This window comes from Miniopterus schreibersii (assembly GCF_964146895.1).
Source record: "Miniopterus schreibersii genome assembly, chromosome: 19".
NCBI lineage: Eukaryota > Metazoa > Chordata > Mammalia > Chiroptera > Miniopteridae > Miniopterus > Miniopterus schreibersii.
This window is the reverse complement of record NC_138119.1, coordinates 7,763,830-7,781,284: the sequence shown is the minus strand read 5'-3', so window position 1 is coordinate 7,781,284 and position 17,455 is coordinate 7,763,830. Positions and strand designations below refer to the sequence as shown.

The 17,455-nt window shown below is 34.8% G+C and overlaps 1 protein-coding gene across 2 annotated transcripts in view; it reads right to left on the bottom strand.

The window, feature by feature from the left end:
• The window catches only part of SYCP1 (synaptonemal complex protein 1), a gene marked incomplete at both ends in the record, with an annotated part of 48,743 nt that extends 32,256 nt beyond the window's left edge, over nt 1-16,487 (bottom strand). For both annotated transcript variants that reach the window (XM_081120791.1, XM_081120792.1), the window contains 14 exons: nt 1,594-1,661; nt 2,902-3,086; nt 3,564-3,658; nt 4,842-4,950; nt 6,005-6,078; nt 6,603-6,672; nt 7,935-7,993; nt 11,110-11,183; nt 12,198-12,265; nt 13,589-13,753; nt 14,869-14,925; nt 15,095-15,138; nt 15,320-15,404; nt 16,380-16,487. In XM_081120791.1, coding sequence (XP_080976917.1) covers nt 1,594-1,661; nt 2,902-3,086; nt 3,564-3,658; nt 4,842-4,950; nt 6,005-6,078; nt 6,603-6,672; nt 7,935-7,993; nt 11,110-11,183; nt 12,198-12,265; nt 13,589-13,753; nt 14,869-14,925; nt 15,095-15,138; nt 15,320-15,404; nt 16,380-16,487 — 1,261 coding nt within the window. The remainder of the gene's footprint in view (nt 1-1,593; nt 1,662-2,901; nt 3,087-3,563; nt 3,659-4,841; nt 4,951-6,004; nt 6,079-6,602; nt 6,673-7,934; nt 7,994-11,109; nt 11,184-12,197; nt 12,266-13,588; nt 13,754-14,868; nt 14,926-15,094; nt 15,139-15,319; nt 15,405-16,379) is intronic.
• Nucleotides 16,488-17,455: the final 968 nt, after the last annotated feature.

Genomic DNA, 17,455 nt, shown 5'->3' with positions numbered 1-17,455 from the left:
TATGTTCTAATAGCATATTATATCCATGAAATAAATTACCCAGAGCTCTTGGAAATTTAAAAATTGACAACTAAGATTTCAAAAATAGCATATAAACATAGCTAAAGATTGAATTATCAGGAGAAAGCCAAAAAACTTTTCCCCCCAAACTCCCCAGAAAAGAGCTAAAAACAACTAAAAGATAAAAAGTATAAGAAAAAAACTTAAAACATGAAGGATGGATCCAGAATTTCCAAAACCCACCTATCAGGCCTTACAGAGAGAGAACAACGACACTAGAATAAATAAAAGAAGAAAAATTTTCAGAGCTGAAATCAGACAAAATGTCCTAGATTAACGGGATCCCAGAATGCTAGCAGAAGTGTGCCACAATTCCATTTTTTAGATATCCTCTCACACCTGCACCACTCAAATAGTCTCCAATCCCATTTCTCCAATTCCACTCTTTCTTCACTATCAGCACTCCCCGCCCACCACCAAATTTGATTTAGAAACATACACCATATCATGTCGCTCCTCTACTTAAAGTCTTTCAATGGTTTTCCTTTGGTGTTAGAATAAAATCAAATTTCCTTCCTTAGCCCTATCTGACTTAGTCCTTATCACCCCAAACTCATTTCATTCCCCTGTCCAGGTCACTTGTTATACACAATCACAAAGGCTTTCACTCAGTCACTTGAATTAAATAAGCTCCATTATACCTCAGAGCATTTCTACATGCTTTTCCTTCTGACTGAAAAGCTCTCTCCAACTTACATGCCTTACCTAACTAAATATCACTAATTTCTTAGGTCTCAGCTAAAGGCCACCCCTCATTGCCAAATCTACATGAGGCCCTATTATTTTCTTCCATTGCATCATCTTCATTTCCTTCATAGCACTTATCCCAACTTGAAATTAAATATCTGTTTGTGATTATTTGTTTTATATGTCTCCCCAAGTAGATCTCATTAGAACAAATACTATGTCTGTTATGTTGCTAATTATATATATCCAAAACTAACTGAATAAACATCTAAGTCTAAATTCGATAGTTATATTATCTTATATAAATATAATAATAATAAGCAGCAGCATAGAAAACACTAGAGAATCTGTTATATAATCAAAGTGAAAGCAAACATGGGCATAAACACAGAAAACTGACCACAGGAACAAAACCTATTTAGAGCAATATCGGACTGAACTCAAGATGGGAGACACATGAAGCAGCAAAGCAAACTGTACCAAGTAAAGAAACTGGGGGAAAATCATTTGACAAAGATTTTGTATTTACAGTTGTCTTTAACTAACTTGGTATGCACTACTTCTCTCTTTAAATGAGCAATAAAAGACAGCTTAAAGAGTTTGAACTTAGGCAATGAATGAGATGGCTCTTAATTTTGCAACACAGAATAGTCAGATCTGAACCGCATAATGAACTGAATAGTCTTTCTTAAGGTTTACATTTTCTATCTTTGAAAAGTCAAATAATTATCAAATAATCACTATTGGTAAATGACAGAGGGGAAACTATATTTTATTCTGAAGTAGTGTTTATGTTTTTAGAATTAGCTAATATAATTATGTCGACATATTATTCTCAAATCTTACCCAGCTCACTTGATTTCTTCTGAAGCTCCATGGTAAGTATTTTCAATTCATCTTCACTTTTTTCCAATCTTGTAAAATATATTATTAGTTTGCAATGTAAAATATTCTCTTAGAATTCATCTAGTAACTAAAATTAGTGCAATTTAGCGACAATATCTCCTAGCACAGATTCATTCAATTATTAAACATTTTTTAATACCTACTCTGTGCCAGAAAGTGTAACATTTCAAAATAAGATATTGCTATTATAAATGCATAGTTGTATATTAATTAATCTGCATAAAACCTTAAAGTTCATGGTCACAATTTATCTCTTTCTTAGTTATTATGATAATCTAATTAATACATCCTAGAACTTTGAGATTGAGTATATAACTACTACTATACTGAATTCTGCCTCAGGAACAATATAAATATGAAAATGTGTGCAATTTGCTTAAGTCGTCTGCCCTTCCGTTTCCTTGTCTGTAACACTGAGGTAATTGGAACAGATGACATCTAAGATTACATGTTACAATTTTAAAATTTGAAGATCAACTAGAGAAGTCAAATAAGAATATAAGATTAGCTGAGCTAGAAAAGCTAGCTTTGCCTCCTTTACCAGACACAAGCAGTAGAGAAGAAATACTGCTAGGCCCAGCTCATGACTTCAGAGAGAAACTTGTTTCTCTCATCCTAATTAACCCTAATTCTAATGGGACAAAAATAATTACCTAGGCTTCATAACAGAGCTTTATATGAATTTCTCCTTAATATAAAGTAGTGAAAAACAGCAAGTTTTTAACTCACATTTTAGACAAACTGCTATTCAGATGAAATGCAAATAAATAGCTTATTTTATAATTAATCATATTCCTAATTCATTAATCCATTAATGTAATAAAAATGTTTGAGTACGTTCTTTGTACCAGGTTAATTGCTAATTTTATAAATCAGAAGGAAAGTTACAGACATCAGTAAAATAAACCCCACTTCCCCACAGGAAGTTATTTCTATGAAGCCAACAATAATCCGGTTTAATTTAAATATGTCATACCACCACTGCATCAGCACTTATCAGCTTATCCATTTAGCTTGACTCTATGGCAAAGAAGGCATGGAATGATCCTAGAGAATACCTGCTATCTTTTCCTAGGATACCTGCCTACCCAAAATAAACTTTTAAAATGTATTCCCAGTTTATACTTTTAAAAAAAGACTTGGTTACAGTTGTTACAGGAATTACAAGTTAGTTGGCAATGAATAGAAAATGGCACTGAATATTAAAAGTAAATCATTTTTATTCAACTAAATAAGAAATATCCTTACCTCTGATGTTCTGTTGTCAATAATTCTTTCAAGTTGCAGATAGTAGTTTTAAGTTCAGTAACCACAAATGAACTAGCAGCTTTAGCTTTATTAAATTCTTCCATTTGAGCTTCTTTTTCTCCAGTGAGCTGATGTACTTTCTTTGTTGCTATCTGTAAATCTTCCTCTAAAGCCTTTTGAGTACTCTAAATGAAATAAAGTACAACACAAAAGCTATGAGCCAAGGCCCTTAAGAAAAAAAGCTGAACTCACCTGCTTCTATGATTTGCTGCCCTCCTAACCTCTCACTCCCCCTTCCACCCCACTCCCAACCTTATTTCAACTCACCATTCCTACAAAGCCCACCTACAGTCCCAACCTCTCCATGGAGTCTTCCTAGCCAATCCAGCCCACAGTGTTCTCACAATTCTCACAACTATTGCTGCAATTTTTGCCCGAACCACACTGTTGGTACCTAGCATGGTCTTGTATTTTAGTTATATTTTTAATGTGGTTTTTATCCAATGTTTCTAATTAAACCACAAGCATTTTGTGACTGGGCTTGTATCTTCTCTATTTGAAGCTTTGGGGCCTTGTGTACATAGTATTATCATTCAATAAAAACTTGTGGACTGATGAATAGTGTGAGACTTATCACACACTAATCTGTTTTTAAATCATACCACACTTCTTTGCAAAGACATTTTACAATCTTCTAATTCTGATGTTAAATAATCGTGCTTCTCATTTGATTCTTTTAAGTTTCCATTCTGTAATTCTGAAAAAGAAAGTTGTAGATAAGTAGTACGTAATAGAAAGTACAAAGAAAACAAATAATTTGTAACAATTACTTTTTTCTCTCCATTAGATACTCCAAAGTGAGGGAGAATTATGCAAATATCGATACACTGGCATTGGTCATCATCAGCTTTTATTGACTGTTATCTCCTAAGCACTCAAAGGTGAATATGTAAGGATTTTCGGTGCTATATTTTTAATACTAGCTGAACACTGGAAACAACCTAAATACCCAACAGGAGACATGTTAAATTATAGTGGTACATACATATAATGGTATAACATGTAGCCACTGTAAATGACAATACAGAAGTTATTTATTGATTACTAATTTGGATATTTATTTTAAAAAATCATAGAATAAAAAGGGCAAGTTAAAGACAATACTTACGTTAGTGCATGTGAAAGAAAGAATATACACAAAAACATTAAAAGTAATTTATCTCCTAATGATGAAATTATTCATGATTTTATTTTCATTATTGCTCTCTTGATACTTTAATCAATGTGTCTCACTCACATCAATGTTTCTCTCTCTCTCTCTCTCTCTCTCTCTTTCTCCCCTCTTCCACTCTCTGAACATAAAGTGACATTCAAGATCCTTCATAATCTGATCCAAACATTCTTTTCCAGTCTCATCTACCTGAATTCAAGATATAGACACACCAATTAGTGTTTCAAAAATACCCTTTCACACTTCCATGACTTGCATAAGCCATTTCTTCTGCCTACACTCTCTCCTCTAATTTACTAACTCATGAACCATTAGTCATTTAAGGTCGGTTCAACAAACAATTTTTTCCCTGATGCCTTTCCAAATGTCCTGCTCCAGAAATTAATAATTCCCTCCATTGTGCTCCCAGAGTATTCATTCATTCATAAAATACTTATTGAGTGCCTAATATGTGCCAGGCATTGTTCTAGAATGCATCAGTGAACAAAAATACATAGATCCCTGTTTTCACAGAGCACTTTGTGAAAACTAGAGAAAGTAAGAGTAAGATAAGGGAAAAGAGAAGTGTATGTTACTTTGAAAAAGCTCCCTAAGTGACTATTATGCTCTCCTTGAACTGGAGAGCAAAACTGTAACAGAAGCCAAAAATTAAAAATAACAAGAGAAATACATAAGACACATTGTTATATTTTATTATATAAATTCTTACTTATTTTTTCTTCTAATTTATTCACTTTATCTCTGGATTCCTCTAGCAACAATGTTAACTCTTTTATCTTATTTTCTTTCTCAGTGTTTTGGATCAATAGCAGTGATACCTAAAATTAAATATTTAAAATAACATATTATAATATGAAAAATAAAATATGACACCTCAGCATTTATCATCACCTATGATTAATTTATGTAATTGTTTATATGCTTTTCAGCTGGCTGTGCCTAGCATTTAGTATGTGCTTGCACAAAAACAACCTTTATTAAATGAACGAAGAAACTACAGCAGGTCCTCAAAAATGACATTTCAATGTTGTTTCATTATAATTTTGATGAGAATGCTGTAGGAACTTAACTTTTGTTTATATCAATTAGCCTGTGGTAAAACTGGTTTCATTATGTATCATTTTCCCACAGCTCCAAGAACCTACTGATGACATTAGGTGAGGATTTACTGTAATATGATACACCCAATATTATAGTATGAATTTTAACTCATTACTGAGAAGATTATATAATAATCTACTTGGTTCATTTATTCCATAAATATTCTTGAGCACCTACACCATTCCAGAAACCATAATAACACTGAGTGCATAGACATGAGGGAACTCACCTTCAAAAAACTCATAGCTTAGACTAGGAGACAAACAACTCTACTTAAATATTACTAGTAACTGGGCAAAAATATTACTGGAATCAGGAAAAGAACACTATGTAACATTAAGAGAAAGAAGAAAAAAAGTTTTAGTTCACCGTCATTGGTGTCATGAATAGTATATTTCATAATAAACTATGAAATGTAGGCCGAGTGGTCAATGATCACCATCTCTACATTTTATGAGGTTTTTGTTTGAACAAAAGTTCTCACAAAATAAAATATTTTTGCAGCAATGTCCTATTACTCACTAATATAAATAATATAGAAGATCCATTAATTTTTTTAAAAAAGAACTAGCATTCATCGTATATCCATATTTGAGTCAAGGGAAACTAATTCTGCGACAAAAAAGGCTGAATATTTGGTTATGTAGAATATAAAAATTCTCTAATAGAAATTTACCATGCAGTCAGCAAATACAAATTTCTTTTGAAATTTTAAATATTTTATAACTTAGCAAATACAAAGTATACAGAGAGTTAATTTTAAAAACAGACCTGCTTTTCCTTGTCATTTACTTCCTTCTTATATTCTTCTTCAAGGTGTTGGATTTTTTCATGATCTTCCTTTACTTTAAAAATAAAATATACTTTTATATATTAATATAATTGTATAACAAAAAATTTTAGCTAGGTATCAAACCCCAAATGTTTCTAACAAACAAAAACTGATGTTTTCTTGCTAATTTTAGTAAAATAGTGAATTTAGTATCAAAGTTACAATAACTTAAAAGTCTATTTTTGTAATAGCACATATATAAAAGTTCTTTATAACAGATTTTAAATACATGCTGTTATTTTTACATGCAACTTTACTAAGAAATGTAAAAATAAGACCAAATCACACTTCTAAAAATTAAATGCAAACCATAGTAAGTTTGATTTCAGGGAAAATATAGCTTTGAATCCAAAAATGTAATTTTTTAACATATATCAATTCCCTGTCACATTCCACAAGATTTTGAGGGGCTTACAAAACCACATACAATACAAAAATTAAAAGAGTTGAGGCATCAAGCTGAAGGTATAAAAACATTAACAGAATGTAATAAAATATAAACAGAAGAGTAACATAAAAATTAAATAGGATTCCTACATTTAAAATGCATTTCTAGTCTGGAATTCTCAGCTTGCATACGAAGTTCCTCAAAAGCTATTATCATTTTCTGAAATATAAAGTTTAACTTTTAAGAATCAAACTTAGACTTTTTAAATAGTTTTCCTCAAACTATAAAAATATTAATAAATTTATATCACATGGTCATTAGATTTAAAACTATACAACTTTGAATAAAACCCTATAACTTTTATAATTCAATAATTTCTAAAAACTTATTGAGTGCTTATTGTGTTAGCTTCTCAGATGCTTAAAGGTACTAGAGACAAGTTATATAATATCAAACAGCAGTAAAATGATTGTTAGAATTCTAGTCACTTAATAGCCTTATTATCAAAATCTGCAACTTTATCTTTATTTTTACTTACTTATTTAATATCTGTCTTCCCCACTAAAGCATAACCTCTGTAAGGTTTCTTCCCATAGGAGTCCAAATTACATGTTCATTGTCTGGCAGCATGAGTTCATTCAACATTCAACACATCTTGATTTGTAAAATTCGATGAATTCATTTATTCAATTAATAATTACTGAGTGTCTATTATGTGCTAGGAACTGTTTTAGGCACTTAGGATATAAGACAAAGTCCTTATCCTACTGAAACTAACTTATATTCCAGTATTAAAAAGAATACACGTGCTTACACACACACACACACACACACACACACACACACACACACACACGTACATCAGATAACTGCCATGTGTTTTTAAGTGCTCTTCAGAAATGTTAAACAAGGTGAGGAGATTAATACGTGAATACAAAGATATTAGAAAGATATTTTAGATAAAGTAGTAAGGGGGTAATAAAATAAAATAAAAAATTTACAAGCTTGAATAAGATCTTGGACACAAAAGTTCTAGACAGAGGAAATACATTCAAAGAACCAAGATCAGAAAGAGCTTAGCAAGTTTGAGAAACATAAAAAAGAGTGACTACACAGAGAAGCAAAACGGAGAATGACAGGATGGGACAAGACAGGTTAGGCAGGAACCAGAAACACTAAACTACTGTTTTTCAAATTAATGAGTTTGTGTCACAATGTGCTAGTATCTGACAGAATAAATATTTGATAAATTAAGTGGTGTCACTAACATGTAAATTCAAAAGCTACCCAGTAACAAAGCATTAACACTCACAGAACCTTGGGAATTTTATTGGTGATAGACTTGTACGTCAACAAACAAATAATAATCCCTTTAACAAGAACAGTTTTCTGTATCTTTGCTAAGTAGCTATCACTTAGAAGCTATCACTTCTTTGCTTAGAAATACCTGTTTAAAATACTAAATTTTCACTACCACTTACCTCAGTGTTATTATTTAGATCCACATAAACTTGCCTAGTTTCTTCCCGCTCATATTCATCTATTATTAATATAAAATATTTTAAAATTAAATTTTAAAAGTTATGATGCCAACAAGATAATACTCAAAATGCCTAGGAAAACATTAAAATACTTGAAATTCTGTGTTAGTGAAGGACACTGTTATATCTTCTGAGGCTTTTAAAGTAGCACCAAAAGCAGTTTCATAGTAAGGCATGGTTGTACCTCATACCAACCTCAAAAGCTTGGTGCTATTCAATTATCTCTAATTTCCTTTCATAAAATTACTACCCATAAATTTATTCAAGCTTTGTAAAATATATTTATAATTTTAGCCTTTACAGTGAGTAGAATTTAACAAGAATTCTATAAAGTACTTTTTCCCTTTGTATATTTAAGGTTCATAAGGTACACATGAGAGGTAAAGCTTGCTTTTTCTTGTCCTATCTCTGAGGAGGCAGAAAGGAAGATAAACCTCAAGACAGGAAGAGTTAGTTCAAAAATGGCCCCAAAGAGAAATTCCCTATGAATCCCTTCTGATGTTTTTGTATGGGGTTTTTTAATGTGTTTTTTAGGTGTTTTACAGGAGCAATGATTCCCTCTAACTCTACTCAAGCTTTCAGTAAAGTCAGTAAAACTTAAGAGTTGGTAGTTAGCTCTGTGGGGAATTAACATACAAGGCAGCATAAGAAAATGTGGCTATTCCTTCATCATTCCCCTAAGTGAGGCTAGCAGCACAAAAATCACGTTGAATTGGATAGTATTAGTCCCAGACTCTCAGTAACAGCTGCAAAACAAGAGAACAGCAGCTATTATAGACTCAAATGTCAACAAGGAGCCAAACAGCCAAAAAGAGGGTACATGAACTGATTTTAGAAGAATACAAGTATCCTAAACCCTTCAAAAATACTGGAGAGGGCACTGAACTAATCAAGCACAAGGAACAGCGGCTGAACCATTTTTATTTGAATACTAAAAGGCTGGAAATTTTAAGGAAATAGAAGCAGAACACATCAGCATTTCAATAGAAACATAGTTCAAACTTCTTACTCCACCTATTCACTGTCTCATTTTCACTACCTAACACACAGCAACAAACCTCCTTTATTCCTCAGAAAATATTTTTGTACTAAAGAATTGTATTCTATCACCAACACTTTCAATCTTCCCACTACCACCACCAGCAATTCCAAAATACCCTCCAGCCATTCTTCCAACAGGTAAGTACTGAAAATCCAAGAAAGACTACAGAAAAGAAAATAAACTAGTATAGATATACTTTACAGTTGTCAGGAACAACTTGCTACAGGTGGCTTACTCTGGTAGCAAAGTGTTCTAATGTGGTGGTACAATATTGTAAAAATATAAGCCTACCTTTTTAGTCTTTCTTCTTGATATTTATCTATCCATTGATTCATCCACCTATCTCTTTATTCCCCACACACACCCCTTACTCCCTTCTTCCTCCCTCCTTCCCTCCCTCGCTCTCTACCTTTCTTTTCCTCTCTCTCCTGTTTTCCCTTTGCCCCTCGGCCCTGATCTGTGTCTGTCTCTCTGTCTCTGTGACACACACACACACACACACACACACACACACACACACCCCCTATTCTGCCCCATCATAGTGGACAACTAAATCTTGCAGTATTCATTGCCTTCAAGAAGAGATGATCCAACCAAAAGCAAAGAAAAAGTCTTTTGAAAGTCAGTATTTGGGGTTAGGCATTAGGGGAAGAATTCGGGACATAGAAAAGTGATAGACTTCAGAAATATATAGGTCAGAACAAAGCTTCCCATCCTCTAGGCCTATGAAATATTTACCATTCTGTGAATAAAAGACCCGTACAAAGGGAAGCTGAGAGAGCTTATTAGCTTCTGGCAGATACTTAAGGAGTTCTGTAGCTTCTACATTCATCAGGCTAAGCCTCAGGGTTGGGGACCACAGAAACACCAGGTAGTTTGGACAAAACAAGAGCAGAATAGGACCATGCCTTTTTCTTCAGTGGGGCTCAAGGAAGATGACAAACCCTGAAGGAAAAGAATGGCTGTGAAATATATCTAGACAGACAGGGCCTTAGACAGCTTTGGAGTTTCCCTTGTTTCAACACCCTGTGCAAATGAGCACAGTGGGATAAAGCGAAGAGAACCAGCAAACCTGAATGCGCCCTGACAACAGGTACAAAGGACAACTCAGCAGAAACCCATGTGGACCGTTAACTGAACACCAACCAGAATGATGAAAGTCTGAATGGGCTAGATGACTGAGAAACAAGCGTCCCTCTCTACCACATGGTATTATATGGGCACCCCCAAATTTAGATATAACCCCAGAAAAAGGGAAAAAAGTTCTCAAATTTACTAAGATTTAGTTTTTCCATGCCAGCAGAATCAAGGCATTATGATTTCTAAAAATTAAGATTTTTAAAATATTTTAAGATATAAAAATATTGTGCATACTTGAGTCTGTTGACTAAAATTACTCAGAATCATATACTCTCTACAAAATTTATCACAGTACCAGAAAACCAGCAGAAGAGGCAGAAAGAAAACGCAACTATGCAGGTGAAAAACTGAGAAACTGCTCAGTGACCTGCCATACAATTATAAATATGAAAAGAGGATTCGACCACTAAACCAGGGGAGGTAAATTACGACCAAAGTCAGTTTATCACCTAGTTTATTTAGTCTGGATAGTTCTTGCCTTTTTCAATGATGTATATGGGAAGAAAGTCTATATGATGCCTATTAAAAAATACTACCAAACAAAGGGAAGGAAACAACATGAAAGATGTTAAAATAAACAGCCTATCCCTGAAAATGAACTCTACAGAATCCAGACGAAAATGTCAGAAGACTACTCAATGTTCTCAACAGAACCAAGATAATATGGCCTCATGAAGAGGCCACACATATAATAAGTATTAAGAATTTTTTAAGGAAAAAAATCATCCTTGTGTCACATCAAGATAAAATCTTTAGTTCATTTAAGAGATCACCTAAAAAATGTTTAAAAGATTCTTCAAACCACCTTCTGATCTCTGACTTAGCCTTAAACTAAATGGTGAAAAGACCATTTCTTCCACTCTCAACCCCCACCATTAAAATAATAAATAACAATAAATTGATAAAGTCACATAGAACACAAAAGATATTTACATTTTTTGGTCTTTTCTGCAGATCTGGTACAGGTTTCTTTCAGTAAATTGCATAAATGCCTTGTAGCATTATTCCTGGAACAAAGGAAACAGTCTAAATTTAACCTAATTGCAAGCAAATTCATATATAAGAGTTATGAAACATTATTGTTACAACTTTTAAAGGAATTCTTAAACATTATATTTTGTATATATATTACAAGATACTATAGGAACTCAATCACATGTCCATATAAAATTGGCCAGTAAGTACCAAACATACAGTAGGCACACAATGTTAGAAACTTCCTCTTCTCTCTCCCTTCCCCCTATAACCAAATTTTATTTAGGCAGGGAAAAAATTAAGGTGTAGCATTTAAATTTTATCTAGGAAGTCACAGGTTGTCTTTCAATTGGGCTACAACAGTCCACTGTAATAGCATTTTTCACTTAGCAATTTCACTGACAGGTGATAGGCTTCGAGACCATGTTTGGGAAGTTTAACTTAAAGCAAGTAAGGAACAAACAAATTCAGCACTCCATGCAAACCCATACATTACATTCTAACTATTCAATATTTACTTGGCAGATAAATGAAAAAAATTAATATTTTTATTAAATTCTGCATGACATAGTCTGAATGAGGTGATAAATGCATAAAACAAAGTTTTAGCTACTGCCTAGAACAAAAGAAAGGAAAAGTCAAAGATGATACTCAAGTTTTAAGCCAAAGTAAATGGAAGAATCATTGGACCACTGGCAAAAATAGGAATTTGAAAGTGAGAATTAGCTTGGAACTATGTTCAGCCCTACTTTGCAAGTGTTGCACCTAAAGCAATAGTCAAACAGAAAGGTAGACAATATACACAGCAGTAGTAGATACAGAATTATCAGATAACTTTTTGAAACCAAGCAATGATTTCTCCTGCCTGGCATGTTTAAAATTGTTTGCCAAATGCAAGAATGTAAAAACAGTATGCATTCATTTCTCCACAGCACTCAGGTAGAATTCTATATATAAGTGTTTATAACAGGAAGTGTTCAATAAATTTTTGTAAAATTTTTTAATAATAAATTTGGAAAAAACAAATTCATTAAATTATTACTTACTCTTTTATTAAATCTTTATTTTCTTGAATTCCTTCTTCTAATTTCAAACTTACTTTTTCATTTTCAAACTAATTTACAAAATAGAAGAATAGTTTATCAAATATTGCTTAGCAAAATAAACAAGTATAACAATCAGTGTAATACGCAATTACATATGTAGTATACATATGCTTAAGGAAGTGACTATAATTGTAAATCTTTTAACATATATATAGTGTTTAAAATATCAAATACTTTTGCTATGTAAACAAAGCAAAAGCAGTATTTCTTTGCTAACATGCTATGATGGTCTATAAAAATTATTTTTCTTTTTTTTTTTTAAATATATCTTTATTGATTTCAGAGAGAGGAAAGGAGAGGGAGAGAAAGAGAGATAAAAACATCAATGATGAGAGAGTCATTGATTGAGCCCGCATCCCGGGCATGTGCCCTGACCGAGAATCGAACCCCGATCGCCTGGAGCCTAGGTCGACGCTCAACCGCTAAGCCACACCCGGCCGGGCAAAAATTCTTTTCTTTTAACACCAAAAAGTACTTTTTTTGCCACAGCTATGGATTACCCATAAAACAATGGGTCTCATTTTCATCAATATAAAATTGAGTTATCTTCCCTAAACATTTTGAAATGTTTTATCTTCATCCTAATCCAATGTTGCATTTTCTCAACATTTCAACATTTTTCTATCACTATGCCATAAAAATTGAAGCTAGAGAGCTTCAAATTTAAAGCTTTATCTATAAATGTCATATTATGATATCAAATGTCATATTATGATACTTTATATCAAATAAAGTATCATCAGTAATAGAAATAAAAACAAAACTCAATAAATTAGAATCATTAAATCAATCTTCATCTAAAGTAACTTATTATTTCCCTAATCATTTGCATTATTTTGTGCAACTTGTACTCTGTGCTCATCATCCTAAGTTGTAACACAATATCAATGAAGCATCAAAAAAGCACTGTTGCTCTGGCTGGTGTTGCTTAGTGGTTAGAGCATTGGTCTGCGCACCGGAGGGTCTTGGGTTCAATTCCTGGTCAAGGGCATGTACCAGGGTTGCAGGTTCAATCCCTGGCCCTAGTCGGAGCATATGCAAGAGGCAACCAATTGACGTGTCTCTCTCACATTGATGTTTTTCTCTCTCTCTCTCTCTCTCTCTCCCCCCCCCTCCCTCCCTCCCTCCTCCCTTCCACTCTCTAAAAATCAATGGAAAAAACATCCTCACTCCTTGGGTGAAGATTTAAAATAAAAATAAAAAGTACTGTCCTTAAAATCTACACAAGAAACAAGATAAATGTAACTTACCCTGAAATAATACTCTATATTTTAAACAGTAATACAATAAGATTTACTATACTACATTTTCAATTCCAGATCTCCTTATACCTGTAGTTCCTGAATTGCTTTCCGCTGTGCTTCAATTATCTTTCTGTTTTCCTGCAACTTATTTTCCTTCTGCTTCAGTTCAGATTCTATATTCATTTTCCATTTCTTAATCCTTTCAGCCTCCTTATACAATTTTGAATATAGTCTGCTCATTGGCTCTGAATTCTGTTAAAACAGGTTTTCAAGGATTGTTAATTGTTCAAAATGTTAGTATAACCAAATCTATTAAAATATCCATGAGTAATAGTATCTTAATAGACCAAATTTCTCCTCAATTTATGCCCTAATAGCATACTGAAAGCTACATTAACTTTTTTTTAACTCTTAGGGCGGTCCTAGATCCTTCACTTCACAAAGTTACTGGTCATTTGACTAAGTTATACCTTGCTGAATAAAATCAAATAACTTATGGTACCTAACTTATGGTACCTAAGCCATAAGTTAGAAATATTTTAGTCAATGAGAGAATCTGGCTGGTTAAAATCTAAAATAAATCACTCTACAAGAAATCTATAAATTTTAACAATGGTCTTCAAACATTTTGGTTATATAAACAGTTTGTGGATTAACTTAAGAAAATGAAGTTTAAAATATGACAAGAAAAATAATAGTAAACACAAGATCTAACTTTCATTTAACCTGAAATTTTATTTGGATTTCCTGCATTATTCATTTCCACATTATAAGGTAAATGCCAGAGTTTTGTGTGTGTTTTTAAAATGACACCGATTTCTGCTCATTGATGCTCTTTGTTATGAAAATATGTAAGTTCCATATTCCTAAATTTTGTGACACTATAACCCAGCAACAAACATATAGCACTTAATTAGGCCATTGAATTTCTCTTCATTTTAAAGACATCTATGTGCCATTAGTAAGAACATTTTTTAGAACTAAAGTCAAAAGTATAGCATATACAAATTCCTTAGTCAGTAAACCAGCCAATCAATCATATCTATTAATAAAAAGACTGTAAAATACTGGCTTGATTCTCAGCCTTTTCACATACTGCATCCATCTTCCCTCTTCTATTCTTGACTTCTATGGTTTAAAATAAAATTGCCCCTAAAAAGCAGATACTAGTATAACCCAGGAAAATACAGAAGCCTAGTGTTTTGGTGATTTTAAAAGAAAAACAAAGGGGGGGGGGGAAACAAAGGGTATACTTTAAAACATTAACCAAATATTTCTTTTGAAACTTCAAAAGAAAAATATATACAAATAATAACAAATGATACTCTAATTACAAGAAATTTCATATGGATGGGAAATCTTCTGACCTCAAAATCAGAGTCTTTTAGTCCTTCCTGGTAGAGACAACTGTCAGAATTATCAACCTGAAAAATGAATGTTTCCTGTAAGAAAATATTTCTCATGAGAGTTTCTAAATAGTAGCAGTTAAATACTGAAGACTAGTAATCCAACAACTAAATAATTTTTTTCGTTTTCAAGCAAGCAATTCAGTACCTAAACAGATTATATCTATAGGCACTATACTTAACTGACCTGTTCAAGCATGGGCAAAAAGTTAACTTTTTGTAAAGTGGCATCTGCAAGATAAAAGACAACTGGTATTAAATATGCCAACATCTTATTCTTTATATTAAGTATTATATCTAGTTTGAATATCAAGGCTGTCAATATAATACTTGTTATATTTTCAATATCTAGCAATGTGTATTTTAAAACTGCTTCTATTCGAGGTGACATATTGCATTTCCAATCTCCTACCTGAATCAATGTTTTCCCCATTTTTGGAGAGATGAGTCATTGCAAACGGAAAACAAGTATCATCTTCATTATCTTTGTTGAAACTCTAGAAACACAAATAAGTTCTTAAACATACTGTCCCATACCACTCTGATAAGTGTAATTTGTTATTACATTTGTAATACGCATGTGCTTAAAGAAGTGACTATAATTGTAAATCCTTTAACATATACATAGTGTTTAAAATATCAAATGCTTTTGGTATGTAAACAAAGCAAAAAAATTTAATTAAGTATTTTCACTTATAAGATGAAGCTAAACTATCAATTATGCAATACCTGCTTTGTAAGTATTCAAGAATAACATTAGTAATTCTAATTAATAGCATAGGATATTAGTTTTCTTCAATTTCATTATAAGGATTATTTTTATCATATAGTATTTTAATGTTACATTCTTAGCTAAAGAGACGTCAGGAATTTTCTATGGTATATAAAAATTTAAATATTGTTTCATTCCATCTCCAATATAAAGTTCAACATGAAAAATTTTTTAAATAACTTAGAAAAAGCTTTGTTTTGCCTGAGAAACTTGGTATATTTCTTCCTTTAGACAAGAACTCAACTACACAAATGAATTTCCCTTTTTATCCTGTCGACCAGGAAGCTCAGGGGCAAATTTTAAGGTCAGCCACACACACACTAATGTTTACTAGTATGTCGACATATTGGTCCCAGTGTTCTTAATTTTCCTTCATCCTAACAGTCTCCTAATTTATGTTTTACAACATCGCTGCGTAAGTCTTATAAGCTGCCTGCAGTCGCTTAAGGAGAGAGGAGAGCTAGAGCGAGCGGCCCGTGACCCCGGCGGGTTCTCCCGCCGCCGCCGCTTCCTTCCCAGCAGCGGTGCCGGCACCGAGGGCGCTGGGGCGCCGAGCAGCGCTCTCCGAGGCCCGCGGGCCAACCAGACCCGGTCCGCGGAACCGGAACACTCACAGAAACATCGCCACCGAGAAAGGACACCTTGCCTCGCGTGCCTCAGGTTAGGAACAGTCAAGCTCAAGATGCAAAGGCGGGTTTACCTTGAAGAAACTAGACTCTCCTCCCAAGGTCTGGGGCTTCACTGCGGACACCTGGCTGCTGCTAAACCGCGGCGGCACAAACAACGTAAAGGGCTTCTGCTTGTCCATTGCCTCTCGCGGCCCCGGCGACCTAGAGCCCCAAAGCGCGGGGTGGGGTGGGGGGTAAGCATTTTACATTGTTTCGTTCCTTTTTTACATGTATATATATTTTATATCATTGCTGATCTCAGAGAGAGGAAGGGAGAGGGGCAGAGAGAGAAACATCAATGATGAGAGAGTCACTGAGCGGCTGCCTCCTGTAGGCCCCGGACTGGGCCTGGGCCCTGACCGGGAACCCAACCGCCATCTCCTGGATCCTAGGCCGGTGCTCAACCGCTGAGCCTCGCCTGGCCGGGCTCGTTAATATTTTAAAAGTTGACATTGGTATACTCAGCGGCCACCTACAGGAATGGATGGGGCCTTTGCTCCCACGTAAGCCTACAGCGTCGCTTGTCTCTGGGGCGCTCCAAGTAAAAGCACCCCCCGTTTGTCCCCACTCCCCTCCCCCACCAATGGCGACCGGGCTTAGCGAGAAGCCGCACGGGGCATCAGGCTGTGACTGCCTGAGCAGAAAGCCGGCTCCCGCGCGCACCCGCCCAGCTACACCGCCTCGGCCCGCCCCAGCCCGCCTCGCGGGGAGGACCGAACAGCCTTAGGCTCTCAGCCCACCGCCCAGCAGGCCCCGGGGACCCGCCGCCTGAGGAGGGAGGCGCAGTACCAAAACATGGCCCAGCTCGGGGTTCATTCCCCGGGAAAGAAGTCGGTACACCTGCCAGGTAATACCTTTAAAGTTCACGAGGACCGCCACCTGTCACCTAGGGGGCAGCTGAACGAACCCGCGAGAATTTCGGCCTCCGAACCTCAGAAAAGGCGGGAAACGGCTCCACAGGCGCGGCCAGCTGGGCGTCGTGTGGCGGGGCGAGGGCGGTCTAACGGCTAAATAACCGTCAATAACCGCCAACCACAGGAGCATGCGCAGCGCAGCGCGCACGACGGACATCTCGCGAGATTTTGCCTTAGGTCGGTAACGGTTCCTA